The 19220-nt window shown below is 48.1% G+C and overlaps 1 protein-coding gene across 1 annotated transcript in view; it reads left to right on the top strand.

The window, feature by feature from the left end:
- Window positions 1-1547: 1547 nt before the first annotated feature.
- The window catches only part of LOC118502949 (protein serrate), a 99887-nt gene continuing 82214 nt past the window's right edge, over window positions 1548-19220 (top strand). Inside the window, exon 1 of the mRNA XM_036035701.1 lies at window positions 1548-3449. Coding sequence (XP_035891594.1) covers window positions 3384-3449 — 66 coding nt within the window. The 5' untranslated portion in view covers window positions 1548-3383. The remainder of the gene's footprint in view (window positions 3450-19220) is intronic.

The following is a 19220-nucleotide window of genomic DNA, read 5'->3' as shown; positions in this document are numbered from 1 at the left end:
GTTACACTTTTGATCGCTAATTTACATTCCCTTTTCTGTGTCCTTTAATTCCGGGCGACAGGGGTTTAAATGTTTCCCCGGTGCACTTGATTCCAACCGGAACCAGAATGCATGAATGATCTAATAATTTCCATCCGGCATAGTTGTCAACCGAGAGGATTTATTTTGGAACGGAGGGTGCGTGGCACCATCACCATCGCAACGAACGGAACGTGCGGCTAATAAAAATGTTCCGGCACATTTGACCGCGCGCGATCACCGCGACGAATCTAGTTACCATTGATTTCGGCACAGGGATTAAAAGGGACCTTATCCATCACCACGAAGGGTGGTGTAATGGTTGTTCAAAAGATTAAGCTAGCGACAGGTCGGGGTAGGAAAGGTAGTAGGAAGTTCTGGGAAGAGGGAAGGAATATATTTATGTTTGTAGGTCAGGAAAAACAAATCTCCCGCAACTCGCCCTTTAAGCCACAGGGCAAAGGAAGCGCGCGTGATTGTCGGTGGGAAGGAAAATTCATCCCTCCATACGTTTGGGCTTGAAACAACGGGAAGAAAAATCAACCCCCTAGAAATGTGTCCTTTCATTTTGCTAGAGCGAGAGAACGTCCGGAGCGATGGATGAACGAGGGAGAGAGCGCGAGACAACGCAAGCGAAAGAGCGAGACAAGCGTACACTTACACGCCGAGAGCTTAGCCGTAGCTCTCTGGCAGGCGCGTCAAACTCGTTCTTGTTGCCTTTTTTGGTTACGTTGGTAGTATGTAGCCTCATGAGCTGAAGTTAAATCATTAACTTTTATTTGATTAAAGTTTTAATATGAAAATTTAACGTTGAAAATAATCTTTCATTCTTCGCATTCAACATACATACGATTTATATGTTTATAGAGCATTACTTCAACAACGTCAGGCCTTGGCCTGGGGCTTTAAAACTGAAGTCCATGCTCAGTCGTGTACGGCTAGTAGTACAAACCTTGTATGAGGTTTGAGGGATGAAGCAGAATAACAGTTTGATTACTCGGCCTCAACCGTCAAATCCTATGCAACTTTTTTTTATAAATCATATATGGCTGAGCAGTGACTACAACTTAAATGAAACCATGAAAATGCAGAAAAACGTGTGAGGCGGTGTGTATAAGCTAGACATATTGTCTCTATTTTTAATGATTGTCACATGTAATAGTATAACCTGTATCGCGAATTTTTATGTAGTTAACGCCAGGATCAAATTTATGGATCAATTTATTCTACTTTTAATTCATGAAAAAAATTAAACATGTCTTTTAAATAATAATTGCATTTCCAATGAAATAGTTAAAAACATTTATAAGTTCTTTTTCGTATTCTATTTTCCGAGTACAATACTCTATTATATTTCCAAACCAGTAGAATCAACCAACAACAGCTTGCTTTATCGCTGCAGGCAAGACGGAGAGCCCACACGTTTGACATACCTGCTGCTCACAGCAGCACGGTGTTTTCTCACTCTAACCGCCCCGAGCGTTCAGTTTTCGCCGCGGGTTGTTTTTCGCTCCGCATTTGTCGTTGTTCCGTCGAAGAGAAGGGTGCGCGTTCCGCGTCCAGCGTGTTGCGTTTCCGTCGAACATATCGCGTCAAGTGCAAACGGCAAAAGATCGCATCGGGCTAGATCCTCGCTTAACTTGCCTGAAGTTGTGCGTTGTCAGAAAGCGTGGAATGGGCTCTCGGGAGTAATGTTTTTGCCTGGTGTGAAGTTAAAAAGCTATCAAAGCACAAGATTCAAAGCCGGCTAGGTGAGCCAGTCCGCGGAGGCAAATAATCGTACTATTGTGTGAAGAAGTAGGTTCAACAGCAGTGAGCCGGCATTTTTTTGTTGAGCGTGGGAAAGCTACGACTCGCGAAGGTAAATCGTGTGACAATAAGCGTGTTATCGGAAGTTACTCGTTTGCGTTGGAAGATTTGCGTCCGAATGTGTGAATTCTACGGAAAATAGTGCTTTTTAGTGCGTTGTGAAGTTTAAGTGTTTTAAGTAAGAAGCTCGGTGGTGATTGGATCTAAAAATTCTTCCTAATTGTGTTCAGTGTTTCTCAAGAAAAAAATCCACCACGGCGAGTGGTGTGAAGCAAGAGAGCCGAGTTATAAATTCAAGCATTCATATAAAATCATACAATCCCAGTGATAGCCGCGAGAGGTGATAAAGTAGTGGATTAATTGCTTGATCGCACATCTTCGATCGCAGCAAGCGGTGCTGGGCTGCAGTCGGCAGTCGGAAGAAAAACTTCAGCTCCTTCGCCGAGGGCTGTACAGGAAGGAAGAAAAAGCCTGCCAAACCGTGTGTACGTGTGTTTGTTCCTTAGTGTACGTGTGTGTGTTGTTTGGTTGCCGGTTTTTACGGGCCGAGTCTGCCAGTCTGAGCAAAGATAACGCATAAAAGCAGGGCATCGCGAGATTTGCCGACGGCAAATTGGGGATACCGAACCGTACCGGCACCGAGTTTTGTGAGACGATCTCGACGATTTCCGTGAATCAGGTTTATTGTAATTCGTTTCTCGGCTTCCACGGTCCCTTCCCCCTTTTTTGGGGTTGATTATAATTTTCCTCCCGCTGTGGCGTGATTAGACGTGCCTCAATACTAATGCAAAACACTCACGTGCCTGCTAACGAGGAAAACTAATTATTTGACGAGTTCATTTTTCCCGACCCGCCGTCATCAGGTGTGCTGGAGAATTTGTGTCATTACACACACACCCATTGGGCGTCTGGGTAATTGGAGTTGGTTGTAGTGTGTGCCTGTGCGTGTGGTGCTGTCCCGTGCAAGAAGCTACCTAGGCCCGTACTTGTTGCGCTAACAAACAGCAGAATCTTCATCAGTCGTGCTTATACCTGGTGGAATAATTCATGATGACGACGAGTGCGTTAGTGGTGAGCAAACGGTGACCCGGAATGTTTCACTCGGCGACGACTCCGATTGTGAAAGGCAAGTTTTCTTGTGGCGTAAATAGTGAGTGTAGTGCATAAGCTTTATCCCGCGTGTGTCGCATCGTGTTTTCGCACAAGAAACCCCCGAAATATGACGGGAAGCCCTCGAGGCGTTGCGTGTGAAAGTGAATTGAATTGAAGTTCAGGTTCTGCTGCATTTTGGTGTGCGTGTGTATGTGTGTGTGTCTAGGGGTGCTAGTGATGAAATATCTTGCCACACTTCATGTCCTTGCAAGCATATTCGTAGCCGTAACTATAGCGACCGGTGATACGCGCCCACTGGACAGGGATCCGAAGGCACGCACGACACAGGCGGTCGAACATTGCAGTTGCGCCTGATAAGCAGCGGCCGCCGAACGTAGCGTGGCGCAGGAAACACGCGCAAAACCATACGGCAGCCTGCGGAGCCGCGCAGCAAAGGCGAAAAGATGGGAATCGGCGACCTCCGCTCGTGGACCAGCGTCGCCGTCGTAATTCTCACCCTGATCTCAATGGTAAGCCAACAAGACAAATCCCAACCGTATGAAGACTTTTGTCCCCCTTTTTTTCTCTCTTTACTCGAATCCATGTCCGGCGATCATCCCGTTAGAGCTTCGATCCGATCGAACGTCCCGGGAACGTCGGTCCCACGGTCGCTCTTAGCGGGCTCACCGGGCAGGTTCGTCACTTGTGCCATCGTTCGTGTTTAGCGTTTTGTTTCACCTCGTTCATTCCGTGTGTGTGTGTGTACGCGCGCGTTCGCAGGGAATGAAAACATCGATCGCATACTTTTAAACAAATCCCCTTTCACGTTTCCCTTCACCCCCCTTACACACACACACACCCCTTTCCCATCCCTTTGTAGACGGGTACGAGGATAAGAAAGTAAAATCTTTCAAACACCGCTCGGAATTGCTGATCGGCTCCCGTGTCGTCCCGTGCGTGTGTGTGTAACCCGGGTGTGTTGAACAGTTACGTTCTCGCTTGCCGTCTGCCATTCCCTTGCCCACCCATCACCGATGGGTGATCTTCGGCCCACCAATCTTATCAATATTTAATTCAGGTTTTATCCGCCGTATTACACCTTCTTTCACCCGTTCGGGACCGATGATGAATGCGCATCGGGCACGTTTGGACAGTGACGTTCCGATACAGCAACCGATTTCCCGTTCACTGGTTTCCCGTACGTGGATGATCGGTACGTACGGCACAGCTGGGCAGCCTCGGATTTGAATATTAATGAAGTGTGAGAGAGTGATTTGGAGCGAATAATCGCAAAATTGGTTCCTGCCTGCGAGTGACTGGTGTTTCGGTACCCAGCATTTCTGCCTTGCGCTAATGGGTACGAGGGTCTTGGAGTCACCTCGGCCACACACTCACGCCAGAAAGGAGAGCCAAGTCATGCAACGGTTAAGCAACACTTGTACAGCTATTACATGGAATTAGTGGCTTCTGTTCGACAATTTTCAATCAGACTGCAGGGTGTAGCCGCCTGGCAGCGATCATGTATGTGGAATGACTGGGGGATGTGGGAGTAGTTTCATTAAATTAATCATAATCATATGCCACAGCTGAAGACAGAAAAACTGCCCTTCAAAGGCAGTGCATAATGATCAATCCGTGCAGCCGAGTGTAACGCCGTCTAGCGAAGCAAATTAATTTGATTAATTTTAGATTGTATCAATTAGGACAGCAGCTATTTTACCGATGTTCCGAAATGGATTCATAAATCTCATCTCAACCAGAACCGTTTACGGGCATGTTTGAGATTTATGATTTTTGGCTCGTTTTGCATACTAATGCCAAACGCCTGCAGAAAGGCCTCCCCTGTTCAAGAAAATCTTCGCTTTCGTCTTGCAAAACATCAAACCAAAGTCTTCTCTCTCGTGTCACCAAAGCCCACTAAATGGCCACTAAACTAACTGCACGATTATAGTCCACCCATTCATCCTTTCAATCAGCACACATTTTCCCTCAATCGTGTGACCATTTTGTTGATACGATGTGATGACATCGACATTGTCGAGGCTGTTTGGAGTTTTTTTTTAGGGGGGGTTTTCTTCTCTCTATCGTTAATGTCTCCTCCCCGCCGACGGTTCTTCCCGCGGAAACGGTCAATTAATCCCAGCTGGAGTCGTACCAGGTTACGAGGGCTTTAAATACCAGATGACGAGAGAGTCCACTGGCGCACACACACACACACCTCACAGAAACAATAAGCCTTCGACATCTGAACGGTCGTGGCGTGGAAACGTTTCAAACGATTCAAACGATTTTGGCCGGGTGATTTATCGTGATGGGACTTCGGCGACGGTCGACAGCGAATAGTGGCCGAAGGCTAGTCCATGTATATTTAACGATTGGTACATGCGAAAGCATCTAACTTCGAATGGAGGAAGTGCTTTCGGATCAAGTTTCGTGTGTCTGTCTGTTTTTGTTGCTTTATTGTCATGGTGTTTTTTTGTGTGTGTTGTTTCGACTCCTTTAGCAAAATCTCACGTCATCAACGCTTAGCGCTTAGAAGATGGCATAAATCATTTCGCATCGCATCGGCATGTGCTTGGCAAATCTTTAACCTCGTTAAAGGTGTATCAAACAAGCCATTAATTAGCTCCCGATACCGGGTGACGCTAATGCAGCGATTATCAAATTAACACCGGCTCAATGCTCGAATCGCAACTGGAGACTGGATCTTCATAATTTAGCTTAAGCTTCACACAACTCTCACACTCACACACACACGCACACATACATGAGGCTGTGTTATTTTCCTTCGTTCGTTTCGCGCGGTTAAAACTGCAGTCCGCTTCAGGGGCGATCTTCCCGATTGCTTGATCTGTCACCAGGATGACTTACGGCACAATCATCCCAAGCCGCTTTCAAACCATCATGTTCAGACGTGTTCTGCTGTTCACACACACACACACACACACACACACACCGATACAGTACCCCATCCGAAGCTGCAGACTATAATATGGATCACCTTAAACGAAGCGATCAAATCGCGATCGGAATGGATCGCGATGGGTCCAACACAAAAACAAAAGCCTTACCCCCCCCCCCCCCCGCCCCGAAAACAAGCCCAGATAAATAATGAATAATTTCCTAATTAGTGGTCCGTATCTTGCTTTCGCCCCGTGTTCGCGCACCGATTGCGAGCGAGTCGGGACGAATCCGGAGCGCCAAAGAATATCTGGGTAGAGCGTTTGGTTCGAGCCGAGACTGCGGCTTGTTTCTTGAAGGAAGGGTTTCCAATTAAAAGCAGACCACCACCGCGTGTCGGCCGTGCGGCTATCGGTGTGTCCCGTTCCTGCGCTTCGCCCTCACCGGGACCCTTCCTCACCGGGATGTATCGAGAAGATGATGATGATGATTTCCTGTTCTGGCATAAGCATTGTGTGATCGAACTGTTGTCTCCTGCACTCAGCCGATTGAGCCACGCATCTTTTACGGCGCACGGTTCTCGGCAACTCCAATTCGGCAGCAGTTGGACAGATTCTTCCTAGAAAATGACATCAGACCTAACTGGTCAGGTTCCCTCGCAACACCAAACCGAAAAGCCTCCGATGATAGGACACTAAAGTTCGATGGATAAAATAATAAAATAGCTCTATTAATTGTCCCACGAGAACGAGAGTAGGAGAGAGAGAGAGAGAGCGAGAGTGTCATCCAGGTCTGTTACTCGGTACGGTGGGACAGAACCTGCCGATCCCAACCATTGGCAGGCGACGAACTTAAAACAAAACGAGATGGTGGTCTGGCAGAAGACCCCGTATCCACTCGGGACCGGGCAGGTTGGAGGTTCAACCGTCCGACCTGATGGGCCGTTTGAGAGAGGGCATTGATTAATAGCGTCCTATCGGTTGGCGACGTTTGGGAGAAGAAGAGTTTGAAAATGTCTTTTCCCGCGTCATCACGATACGGGAGGAAGGAAGGAGGAGGAGGTTAATGGGGGGCAGGAGGTTGGAGCAGGAGGTGCACGGGATGAACGATATCGATTTCACTCGCGATTCGTGTGTTTTTCTACAGAGTTTAAGGTTCGCTTTTTGTGTGTGGTTTTCGACACAGAGATTCATCTGTTTGATGGTTTGAAGCCGTTTGTTGCCTTTTTTCCTCCTCTTAACCGTGTCACCAACATCAGGAAGATCCTACCGGTCGTTCTCCTCCTTCCGTACCGTGATGATTCTTCCCCGGGTTTACCGAATGGGGGCCACTAAATATCTTATCAGCGCGCGGTGATCTTGAAAATGAAACGAAAATTTTGTCGATCTTTACGGGCCGGTTGAAACATTGTTGGACAAAGTGGTTTCTTCGCATCGTGCACGCCTCGGTCTTCCTTCCTTCAGATTCCCCTATTTCAAGACATTCTGCACCGTGGTGCGCCTTTCCAATGGTTCAAGCTCACCATTTTCTTTTGTTTCTTTATTTAACTCGTTATACGATTTTATTTTCGGCCCGGTTGAGTGGTAAAATATTGATTGCGATGGTAATCGACGCCAGGCGATCGGGCCAGGCGATAGTGCTCGCGGATGCTGATCGAACGAAACGCCACCGTGATCGATGGATCGGCGGTGAGAGATCGGTGATATAGTGTCGCCATCGCCAAAGTTACTTTACGCACTTCCCGTTCAATCATGCGCCACAAAAAGCTTAGAGCCGACCCGGTTCAAGGCTTCCGTCGCGCCATCAGTTGTGTTTAGGTTTTGTTTTTTTGGCACAAACAAAAATTTGTTTCTATGTTTTTCCTCCGGCTTGGTTTTCATTCCCATTTTCTTCTCCTTTGTCCGCCAAAGAACCCCCCCAAAAAATAGAGAGCTCAGCATGAATATTATCACCCTTGCGGCATCGTCTAATTCTTTTGTGCTAAGTAACGAGACGATCCTTCACTTCCGCGCTCCTGATCTGATTACACAGATAGCTCAACACTCAACATTACCCCCAAAAAAAAAGGCGCAAGTAAATAAATAGGCGCAACGTTCGTGGCGTGGCGATCTTCTGCGCGCCTGGCCCGGACTACCCGGATCGACTGCATGATCGAGATCAGCCCCAAACTCTTGCGATCGCCAATGCTCACCGTTCTCTATATTATGATTATTTCACCTTCCTTCCTTCCTATCGGCTGGTGGCTGTTTGTGGTGTGTAAAGATTATAATTTTATAATGAGATCATGCTCCACCGCACACCATTGATTCATTATTCGGCACTAATTGAATTGGTGAATTATCATCTTTGCCCGAGTTTGTGCCGGTAAAAAGAACAGCCGCGAGCGTGCGACCGAATGTGGGTTAGGGGTGCAGAGGGCTGATCCGGTACCGGAGGGCAGCACGGAGGGCTTCACCGTCAGTCCTCGCCACAGTACACCACGAATGATGAATCCGGAGCATGTTTCGTTCCTTCTTCGGCCTGATGTTCGCTGCCGATGCGATCAAGGCGATTCTTCTGTCGAGAGTGTGTTAAATCTCATAACTCCCAAAAGAAACTGTTGACTCATTACCCCAGTAAAGCTAGTTCCATGCGAATAGAAGTGTGTGTGTGTGAGCTTTGCTCGTGCGTGTGTGTATGTTTTGAGGGGTTGTCCTGACCGTTGCTGGAATGTGAAATAAATTTGAAGGAAGTTTTATGCTCACGAAACATTACAGCGTCCACTCCTCCTGAACAGCTCAGGCAATCAATGAACAACCAAACTCAAAGCATGCTCCAACAAGTTGAAACCCCAATTTTTGTTTATATTTCCCCTTTCCCAAAAGTTCCACCACCACCAAACACGATAAGGGTGGGTTTTTTTCTTCTTCCGCAAAACTTTTGGTCGAATTTTGCGCCACGAATTTAATTTGTTCGCGTTGTTATAGTATCTTCCGTCGGAAAGACGGGAAACAAACGCAAAACAGAACAAGCAGAAAGGGACAGGATTGGATATTTTCGGCGTGTGCATCAACCAACCCCAGATTGAAAACCCCCCTCGAAAAAAAGGGGTGAAGAAATACACCGTTGCGTTGCGTGATCCTTCGTGGTCGTCGTCCGGAAGGCCGGATGGTCGATATTCCTCGCCGGTTTCGCTTTCACACAGAATACCTTCCAATGCTCGATGTTTCGGTGTATGCGTTGGGTTTAATTTTATCTTAATTAGAATCTTCGTTCTACTTTTTTGCTCAATCTTCTCAATTCGGTGTGTGTGTGTGTGTGTGTGTGCTTCGTGTGGAATCGTGGAAGAACTTGCAGGTATGGCTGGCCCATAATCGATCGAGCGTTCTTCGCAAGAAGATGGAAGTTGGGACTGCAACCTTGAGTATGATTGTTTAATGCAAACGGATCGGAACCAATAGCAATCATCAAGGCAAAACTCTGTCTTTTTGCCAATCACTCATCACCGTTTGTTGATTTTGAAGCACCCAACAATCGAGCTCAATTTGCGCGACTGTAACGTGCCTGCGAATTTCAAGTGCAGCACTCCTGGTGATCTCCCTCTATCAGTGACGAAATTCTACCAAAGCTACCAAGGGTGACTCAACGCACACGCACGGTCCGGTGATTAGTTATCAAAATAAATCACACACAAAACCGGCCGATCATTCATCCCGCCTTTGATCATCGAACTCGGTCCCCGTCGATCGATCAATCGCCGAGGATCGCTTGACTCACGATGTTTTCCTTTTGCATTTCGTGTGTGTGTGTGTGTGTGCGCGCTTTTTTGCGATGTGTTTGTTTGCTGTTTTATGGCTGCATAAACAACGCGGGCTTGGCCGGCTAGGTCCTCGATGCCGATAGGCGTTGTAAAGATATAAAATTTCATTTAATTAGATGCAATTTTGAACCGCGTGTCGGTTTGCTGCGCGGGCCGGAGCGATCACATTGGCGAAAGGATGCGCAAAACATGAACATAACTCGCGGCCAACCTGTGGAAAAAAGGTTGAAACCGAACTGTGCATGTCTATTTTTTATTGCTTTTCTTCTCCATGTCTTCCTCGTAGGTTTTTTTTTCGTTCGTTCGTTCTTTTTCTCTATGCAAAATGCATCCCAGCCTAAGACATCGTTCACCTCTTCGCGTTCGATGGTAGGTGGATAGCGATATCAGTCTGATCGATGATGTGTACGGGGCCTCGCGGCGGATGTCTCCAGTTTGATTGCCCCGGCCGAGATATTGCTCGGCAAAGGCTGTGTTGCTTGCTTTTTTTTCCTGGCCAATTTTTCCTCGTTCACAGGCCGAACGGCGGAATGAAATTGTCGAAAACGCGAAACTACAAATAGCCGAGCGATCACATCACGGCGCAGAATATTTTATAGCAACCGCGAATGCCAGGTCCCGCCATGCGCCGGCTCGCAGGGAAAATATTGATAGAATCAATATGCAAAGTAGTTGTGCGCTAATTTCTCGAACCGATCGAAACCGAACCTCCGGGATTTGGTATGGCGATGCCTCCTTCAACTATGTCTGTCGCCAGCAGAATATGTTGCACATTGGGGAGAGTCGTCGGCTAAACGCGCTCTCCGGCTAAAGCGTGTCATTCGGCGTAGCTGCAGAATAAATCGCGAATTTGTTAGCTTAACTAAAGCAACTGTGGACACACAAAATACTACGGTTTCGATCCTAAGCAAATGCTTTGAAGATGAGCACCGTTTAAAGGTCTTTCGGCCAACCGGCGTCCCCAAGCACTAGGTTCAAGCAGAACGCTTTGTTTTATTTTTATTTCTTGCATCTACTTTTAAAATTCTAAACTTTATCTCCTGCGTCCCCATTCGGGGGCCCCACTATTTTCATCCTCTACCTGCTTTGTTGTAGTCGGAAGGTTTCACCCCGATTGATGGTGATCTGTGCCGTTTTCCGACAGTTCGAGAGTTTCAACAGTGTTTGTGTGAGTGAAGTTTTTTGTTTCTATTTCTCCTTCTTCAAAAAACATTGAGCGTCACATTCCGCAGTACTGTGTTCCGATACGATTGGCAAAGGCCGTGGCAAAAGTTAACCTTTGCCGGCCAACGCGGCCCGCCAACCACGGGGATCGATCGCTTGAGGCGCGCGAACACCCATTTATGCCTGTGGTCGAATCTGCTCGATTCGAGACGGGCCCTAGGCTTTTGCTGTTGTCTTTCCTTCATCCACAACCGTTAAAAGCAACAACCCCGAAACGGTTCGGCCCAAGTCGCCGAACGCAATTAATTATCGTTTCTAATGAGGCTGAAAATAGTCAAAAGATAACCGAATTAATTAACCCCGCGGATCTCTCCCGAAAGGTGCGGGAGTTCCAACATCCGACAGTGTGGAGGATGAGAAGCTGGAAATAAATCATGCCATCTTGACCGGACGATTTTCACAAATCGCGTCCCAGCTCGTCGTGGACGGATTGATGAGGCTAGATGGGTTATCCCTCCGATCGCGGTGGTGCGTTCGGGTGACAGACATTAATTTTCCGACCCGGACAATCAAATGCAATGCGTTAACGGACGGGGCAAGCAGAGGGCCACGTCGTCTATCTGGGAAGGAATGTGAACAATATCAACAGCAGCGTTCACATTTCGGGGTCAACACAACGAGATAAATGCAGCCTGGAGAGTTTGAAGGGCAACTCTGCTGCTGCTGTCGATGGCTGCGGTCGAATGGTCGAAAACGGGAGCTACGAACACTTTGCAGCCGCGTGCCTTCGCTTATCAGCACGTGCAGCGCCTATCCGACTGTGGGTGGGTGGTTCGAGTACAGAATTCCAACGAGCAGCCAGCCAAACCGACGCGGGCAATCGTAAATCTTTCCATGAGCAGCAGAACCCGCGCAATTCGCGCGGCCCGTTCGTTTATATAAATCAGTCGAAATTCACAGCTACTAAAACTGAGGTGCTGAAAAATTACGCCAACATGCTGTTTCAACAAACAACCGAAAACTTCGCTCACCAAACTCCCGAAACATGGGAAAAAGCGTGGGGACACCGTATTTCGGTGGAGGCTTTACGATGAGTCGCGGCTGCAGATACACGGGACGTTCACCACGGGCAACCTGAAGATGAGATGCCGTTCAGGCCTTCATAAAGTGGTCTTGTTGTGTTGGTTTTATTGTGGCAGTTTTGGGCTAACTCGCGGGTTTTTTACTATCATGCCTCATCCCACGGTCGGCAGATGTGACGAGCGCGGCTCGACGACCACAACACACAACTAAACACCGCGGAATTATTCATAACTCTAATTAAATGTTGAACCCGAAGCGATTTACGATGTCGAAGTGACGGCGAAACGGAACCCAATCATTGTGCGGTGGCGTTGTGATAGAGGGTGAGAGGTGGGAGGGGTGAGGAAGACGGGTCTATTTCCAGTCCATTTACCTCGCCGGCCAACGAAGCGACGAATGGTCCAAAACTGGTTCAACCGATCGGCAGTCCGGTCCGAAAATGGCAGCTAATAGAATTAATTGACAACTTCCCATCAAACATCGCGCAGTCCGCCTTGCCGGAACGGGAACTCCTAGTCGCGTTTCCGTGGTTTGACCGTGCTTCTTTCTCTTTTCTCTTGTGTGATTGTGTCTCATGTAAAGCGAACAAAAATCTGGCGGGGAAAATATGACCCATCCCAACGAGCCTAGTACTAGTCGCTGGAAGTATTGGACCTAGGTGATCAAGAAAACGGGAAGAGAAAAACGCTTCAAACCAATCCCAAAAACGGATACGTCATCACCTTTTCCTTTCCGATATGGTTTGGGAAATATGGATGAAAACATAATAAATCTTGTGACCGAGATGAACCACACTTGCAGGCCAGACATCTCGAAGACGCGAAGTGAAAGGACGCCTTCGATCGCGAGTGACTTACTACCACTGTCTGGCTTACATAGTAGAGAGCCTCAGACAGCGGAACCGATGGCACCATATGTCGATGATAATTATGCTGGGCGAGAAAAGTCACTCACGCCCGCGGCCAAGATGCGTCTCGGCAGTGCAACTTGCAACCGAGAAACAAACGGTACACACTTGTCCCCGCAGTACACACAATTACGCTGGCATCTTGGACATGCGTGTGCGTGTTTTCCCATTTTTTTGCTGTCGTGGATCGTCCCTGTCGCGACATAAGGACCGCTTTAGCGTCACCGGAATCGGTGAAAAGCAACAATCCACCAGGGAGGGGAAACAAAAAACAAATCGAACAGAAAGTGGAATGTACCGCAAAGTAATGGGACAGCCAGAGCGAGAGACAAAAAGTGCGTCTCAGCACGCACCAAGCACGCCCGGAGGAGTTGCATCCCCGTGAGACGCGTTTGTCATTTCTAGTTTCCTCAATCTCAAGCTGACGTTTAATTGTTGTACAAATAAAACACTGCACTCCCGGTCGGCATGCCCGGATCATCAACGGATCGGGGCACTAATCGTGCGGACAAAGATCACCACCAGGAACAGGTTCTAGATACAGGTTTAATAAGGTGTCTTTTTGTTCTTCATGAAATCAAGGAAGGTGTCTTTTGTTCTTCATGACGAGGATCGGATGGGACTTCTTGGAACCGTTTCGATCCCGATCGATCTCGCCAGCACGATCGGCTGTGTTATTTTAATTTCTCTGTTTTACTATCGCGGTCCGCATCCCGCCTCTATGTGACAGATACGCGACAGATACTACGGAGCGCCATACGCCCTATAGTGGTCTGGATGACAGCTGCGTGTAAAACACGCCGGGAGACCAATCAATAACATCGTCGATTAGGGGCCGTTTTATCTGTTTGTGTTTAAAAGGCTGAACTGAGGATGGATGAAGATTTGTGTGGTGCTCGATTTCATGACCTCACCCGGATGTGTCTTTGAACCTCTCGTTTGAGAGTAAAGTTTTAAGATGTTTGAGGTTCAAAAATTTGGATCATTACCGGGACGGATTTTAAGTGATATCTACGGTCCAAGGTTTGAGATTTAATGCTCTCAACCAGAACTCCGTGCGCGCTTTCGAACGCATGTGGAGCTCACTTTCGACGATCCCGTTTTCGTTTCTGATCGCAAACCTCGTGCGATCGTTACAGACATTTATTCGACATTCGAACACCAGGGCGACAACTATAAAATGCGATCGTCTATTCCGTGGGTCGCGAGAGGGTCAATTTATACCTTTGTCCAGGGTTACACCAGTGCGCTCCGATTTCCAGACAGTTCCACGAATGAAAGTTCCTACCCAGAGCGAAAGGCAGTGCTGCGTCCCTTTATTGCTCCGATAAATAAAGTGGTAATTAATTTTAACTGTTCCCGTTCCCGTTCGGTACACGCAGTAATGAGTTGGGTCCACCACCAGCAAGGGGTGTTTTTTTTTTCGCCATACGCAAAAACGGTGGATGCAATTCGCCAACAACCTGGTCAACAGCACTTCAGGGTGAGTGCATCTTGTCGATGCGTAATGACGAAGGAATGGGTTCACGAGTGGGGACGGAAATTTAAAGCACAAGAAAAACACCTCTGCGTGGTTGCAATTCTTTCCCATCCCACCTTAATGTAGTCATCATCACGATCTTCTATCGATCAATCCGTAGGATGTCAAGCAACAGCAACAGCAACAAAAAGCGACAGCTCCGAACCGAGAATTCCACGAACAAACAGACAAACTTCACACTTCGAACGGCAGGCTATAGAAATTGCAAATGAATCGCCCGGTAATAACATTATAAATAAACACTAATGGCTTGATTATCCGGGACAGGAGACGAAGTACGGCCGGCTTGATGAGAAACGCACGCACACTCCACGACAATCTTGCCAGGTGAGACTGTTCGCGCAGAAACTCGGCAACGAAAACGGCTTAATTAGTATTCTGTGCGGAACTCAGTGAAAACCCGACCGTTCTTAACACCCGCACGGAAACATTGGACCTCGGTACGCAACATTCCACACCGGTTCTGCGGTGCGCTCGACCGCATAAGGAATGAAGAGCACACGCGGGTCTTAGTCTCGATGCACGTCCCAGCTCGACGTCGCTTGTTGACGGGACGTTTTACATTTAAATTATATCTTGCCGCACTTGAACCCTACTTACTTTGCCGGTAAGCCTCGGCGACATACATTAAACGGTAGGCAGCACAAGCAACAGTATGACTTTAGGCAGCTTAAAGGATTCGGTGATGTTCTTATTCGTTTTACCCCCCAAAAAACCTGATGGGAATTTCGGTCCCAACCCACTGCTCAAGGCTAAACTGTTTGGAATGCACGACTATAGAACGTGCAGTAAATGCACATTTTTTCGGATATTCCAGGGTGACATTTGGATATTGAAATTTCTGGAGGAAAACGAATCGTAACAAGTGAAACTTGAAAACCAAACATGTACAGGAAGCCACACGCATCTCGTCAGCTCACGACCTCAGCGCCCAAAATTACCGTGCGTGTTGTTCGGTTTTTTCTGGGGATCACTGGTGAAGTTCCAGGATACAATAAAATCGTCCATCCATAAAACCGATCACCGGTGTACGATAATTCGTGATTTCCTGCCCAACCAACCAAGTGGTGAGTTTTCGTTAGTCTATCAACCTCGACAAGACAAGTGCCTTAAGCTCGCCGGCTCTAATCCATCCCTATGCCTGGAGGGCTTCCACCGTTGTTTCTGCGCGATTGATGGTCGAGCAAATAGTGTGCGAATCGAAGGAAAAATTTGCCTCAACCACACCACAACGCGCGCCACCAATGGGTCAATAGCTGAGCCATGGCAGTGCGGATAACGCTCGCCGTCCACCTGTTATTAATTCCGCCTGTCGTGAGTAAGCGATAGCTGGAGAGGAAGCCAATCGGTTCGGCGTAGTCGGCGATGGGAGCGATTCGTTGAAGCCCTTATTTATGGCCCATGCTGACCGGGCTCGCACTAGGCAAGAATAATTCCTAGCCTGTCCGTTGTGCCGTTTGTTGGGGCTTTCTGTTTTCAGCTGGAACTTTGCGACCGAAGTACTGCTGCTTTTTTTCCAACATCTTCCTGGCACGCTGACTCGCTCTCCTCAGAGGTGGAGTACCGCTAGGCTCCAATAAATCAACGATTTGCGCCCCAGCTGCATGGGCGATGAGCCGGGCACCTGCACCGAGTGAGGTTCCGTTCGTCGGTAAGCCACACGTCTTCGGCTGCAGCATCAAAACATATGTAGATTGAAATCATGGACACACACCACGGTGAGCAACGAAACAACAAAATCTTCATCACGTTGGTTAAGTCGGTATCTTTCTTCCAAATGTTGGCGTTGCGCGCGGACATTCGGCGCACATTCTTGGTGAGCAGAAGGTTTTTATTTTATTGTGTACTGTTGTTTCTTCTTAAAACTGAGCTCGCCTCTCTCGCTTTCTCGGATCGCACTACGGCATTCCTATCTGCGATGGGAGCTGCTGCTGCTGCTGCTGCTTGGTATGCGAGCTATTGCTGGAAGAAAGCATTTATCGCATCATTTCCTGTTTTATTTTATTTTAATCATACAGTACGCACCGAGCTCGGTCCCGATGGCCTGCCGTAGTATACACTTGCTGTTCACTCGCTCGCTCTCTCTCTCTCTCTCTCTCTCTCTCGCTTGCTTCTACTCTCTGATTTGATCGTGTTCGGATGGAGTTCCACCCTCCCGAAAGAGGGAACACCACCAAGACGCACAGACGGAGAGAAGCTAAAGTCTTAAGTCCACCGTCAAAAAGATTCATTTCCACCCCATCTCGATGCATGGCTCGGCACTGGCCGGGGTTTGTAACAGCATTAACCATCAACCTTATGGCCTTCCACCGGTCCCGAAAACCGGCCCTTACAGACTCGTCGGCAGTCGAACGAGCGGGGGTGTGTGTGTGTGTGCACGGGGTGGGATGATGCTGATTAATTGAGAAGATTTTCCGTTCCGCTTTTTTCGCGTTCCGGAGAACCGGCGGCGGCCGGTGTGGAATTCCGTTCGTCCGGCGACGCGGCACCAGTGCGCTATCTCGTGCGGTCTCGTGCGGCAACCAGCTGCCACAAGCTCTGAGCCACCAGTGCCATGCAAAATGGCAAACTTGAAGCTCGATTGTCTCACCGCAAGCACGCTTCAGCAATCGAGTCGCAAGTGTTTTGGAGCTGTTCTGAGGTTTTGTTTGCCTATGCTACAGAGATCGAGCTAGCGAGACAGTAAGAGCGAGACAGAGACCTAGAAAGGTTTCACTTAAGCAAGCGAAGGATGGTAAACTAATCTTGCCGGGGTTTTGAAATGCCTTTTCTTGCGATAAGCAAGAACGAGAACACGGTCGGGGATGTTACGCCAATCTGCCATAAGATTAGGCGTCATAATTGCAGTTTAGTGTCGTCGTTGTCGTCGTCGGGAAATCGTTCCCGGTCGGTCGTCTTGTGATGTGAAGGTGGACCGCTGTAGGAACAGAGCCGTTGCAATCGTTGCATTCGAGCCATGAAAACGAATCTCGGACCGGCGACCGCCTGGTGAGAGGATATTTATGCAGAGCAATAAATAAGCAAACGGGGAGAGATTTGCTGTTATTTCAGTAAGGGGGAAATCTAATTTCACGATTCCCTATTTATGATAACGAATGTCCATTTCGTTTACTGACAAGTTTTATTCCTCTCGTACAGCGATGGTGGTTTTCGATTTGCAGTAAGCTCTTTATCATTTAAAATCTCACTACTATTTATTGGAAATAAGTTGTTTTGATCACTTCAATATGGCGGCTATTTTGAAATATTTGCCTGTACTATTTAAAATAATTTATCAACATTCAAACGCGCTTCACCCACAAGTCTTACCACAGCCAGATCGATCTTCACCGAGACCAATACTAATCGCCTATCCCTCCCGGCCACATGGTCAACGCGCAATGAGTTAATTAATAATAAATACGTTTTCACTCCGGCATCGATCGATCCCGTCAAGTGCAAACCAGCACGACTCGCAGGTTCACTCACGGTCGGTTATTAATATCTTCACAAATTGATTTAGTCATTCCGTCCTCCACAGCATCGAACCGATCCAGTTCAATGCTGAGCGTCCCCTGTGTATCTGTGTATCTCTCCCTCTGTGTGTGTGTGTGTGTATAAATGCATTTAGTTGCAAGTGCATTGCACACGGTGGGAACCAAACTGACAACCGCTTTCGGGAACCCGGCCCGGCCTGATGCCATGCCGCCGGGCAGGTTTTCGCTCTCACACCCTAGCACCTGATCGGGCCCGCTGTCTGCAGCACACGATTAGCATATATTGAGCTTACTGCGCCCGCTGCACGATCGCCATGCATTCCATTAGCGAGAACCTTGCCCGATCGCGGTGGTACCGTTTCGCGTACCGATCCCTTTTGAACTGCGAGTTGGCGGTCCACATTTTCGAGAAATTAAACATGAACACGTGTTTCGTCACAGGACCGCTCGGTGCTTACCGCGTGTGCCGCCTCTTTCACTTTCGATATTTCATTTTACGTCCAGCCGTCCAGAGTTCCATTTCAATTGCACACGACACACGAGTGCAGCATACGGGCTCGCACGCACGCACGATTCGCAATCAAGTGGAAACGGACCTGTTTTGGTCCCTTCGAACCGAAATCTTTCACTAGTCTCCTTAACATTTCTGCCTTCGTTTGGCCGCGTGAAGGTGTAATAATCGCATCGTTAGCATTCAATAAATATGAAAATTTATTCCACCTCGCCATCCGATCCCGGTGCGTTCCCCCCGTGTGTGTGTGTGTTCGGCTAAAATTCGGCCTACGAAACTCCATTTCTGGGGTTCTGCGCGTGTGATTTGTGACAAAGCACACACACAGTTCGTCACGAACCTCGGGCTGACCACGATCAGCACGAGGGTGGGAAAATTGATGCTAAATTTGACATCTCCCCCGCAACCGATCGGTGCACTCGGTCAGACGAATCCTTTCCCTTTTCTCCTTTGCCACCCTTATACCGCCCGTCCAGCCCGCCCCTTAGAAAGGGAGAGGGCAAGAAAAATGAACCGCATTGCGGCAAGTGCTCGATGTCCAATCAATCAAAATTAACGAAATTCTTCCACTTTCCATCGGCGGTTCCCACTTCACTCGCGGGGCTTGGTTCAACTCGTGAACGTGGCAACACTTCACCTATCCGCCAAACAAACCGATCTATTCAGGCGAAAAACGGTTTCGGTCAAACCCGTGCCCTGGAGTGAGATTGGGTAGAGGGCACAAAAAAAAGGTTGGTGTTTGTTTGTTTGTTTGTCTGTTTGTAAGCTTGTTTGCGACCGCGGTTTTGTTTGTGTTTGTCGATGCGAAAGGCGCGTGTGCGCGTGCGCAAGCATAAACGAGCATGAGAGCATTTTGGAGCATTTTGGAGTGTGATCGTACAAGTGGGCGGTACAATTGGGAGGAATGTATCATCGCGAGG

The sequence above is a fragment of the Anopheles stephensi genome, chromosome 2 (assembly GCF_013141755.1).
Source record: "Anopheles stephensi strain Indian chromosome 2, UCI_ANSTEP_V1.0, whole genome shotgun sequence".
In the NCBI taxonomy this organism is placed as follows: Eukaryota; Metazoa; Arthropoda; class Insecta; order Diptera; family Culicidae; genus Anopheles; species Anopheles stephensi.
Note: the sequence above shows the minus strand (reverse complement) of the source record. Positions and strands in the feature narration are given on the sequence as shown.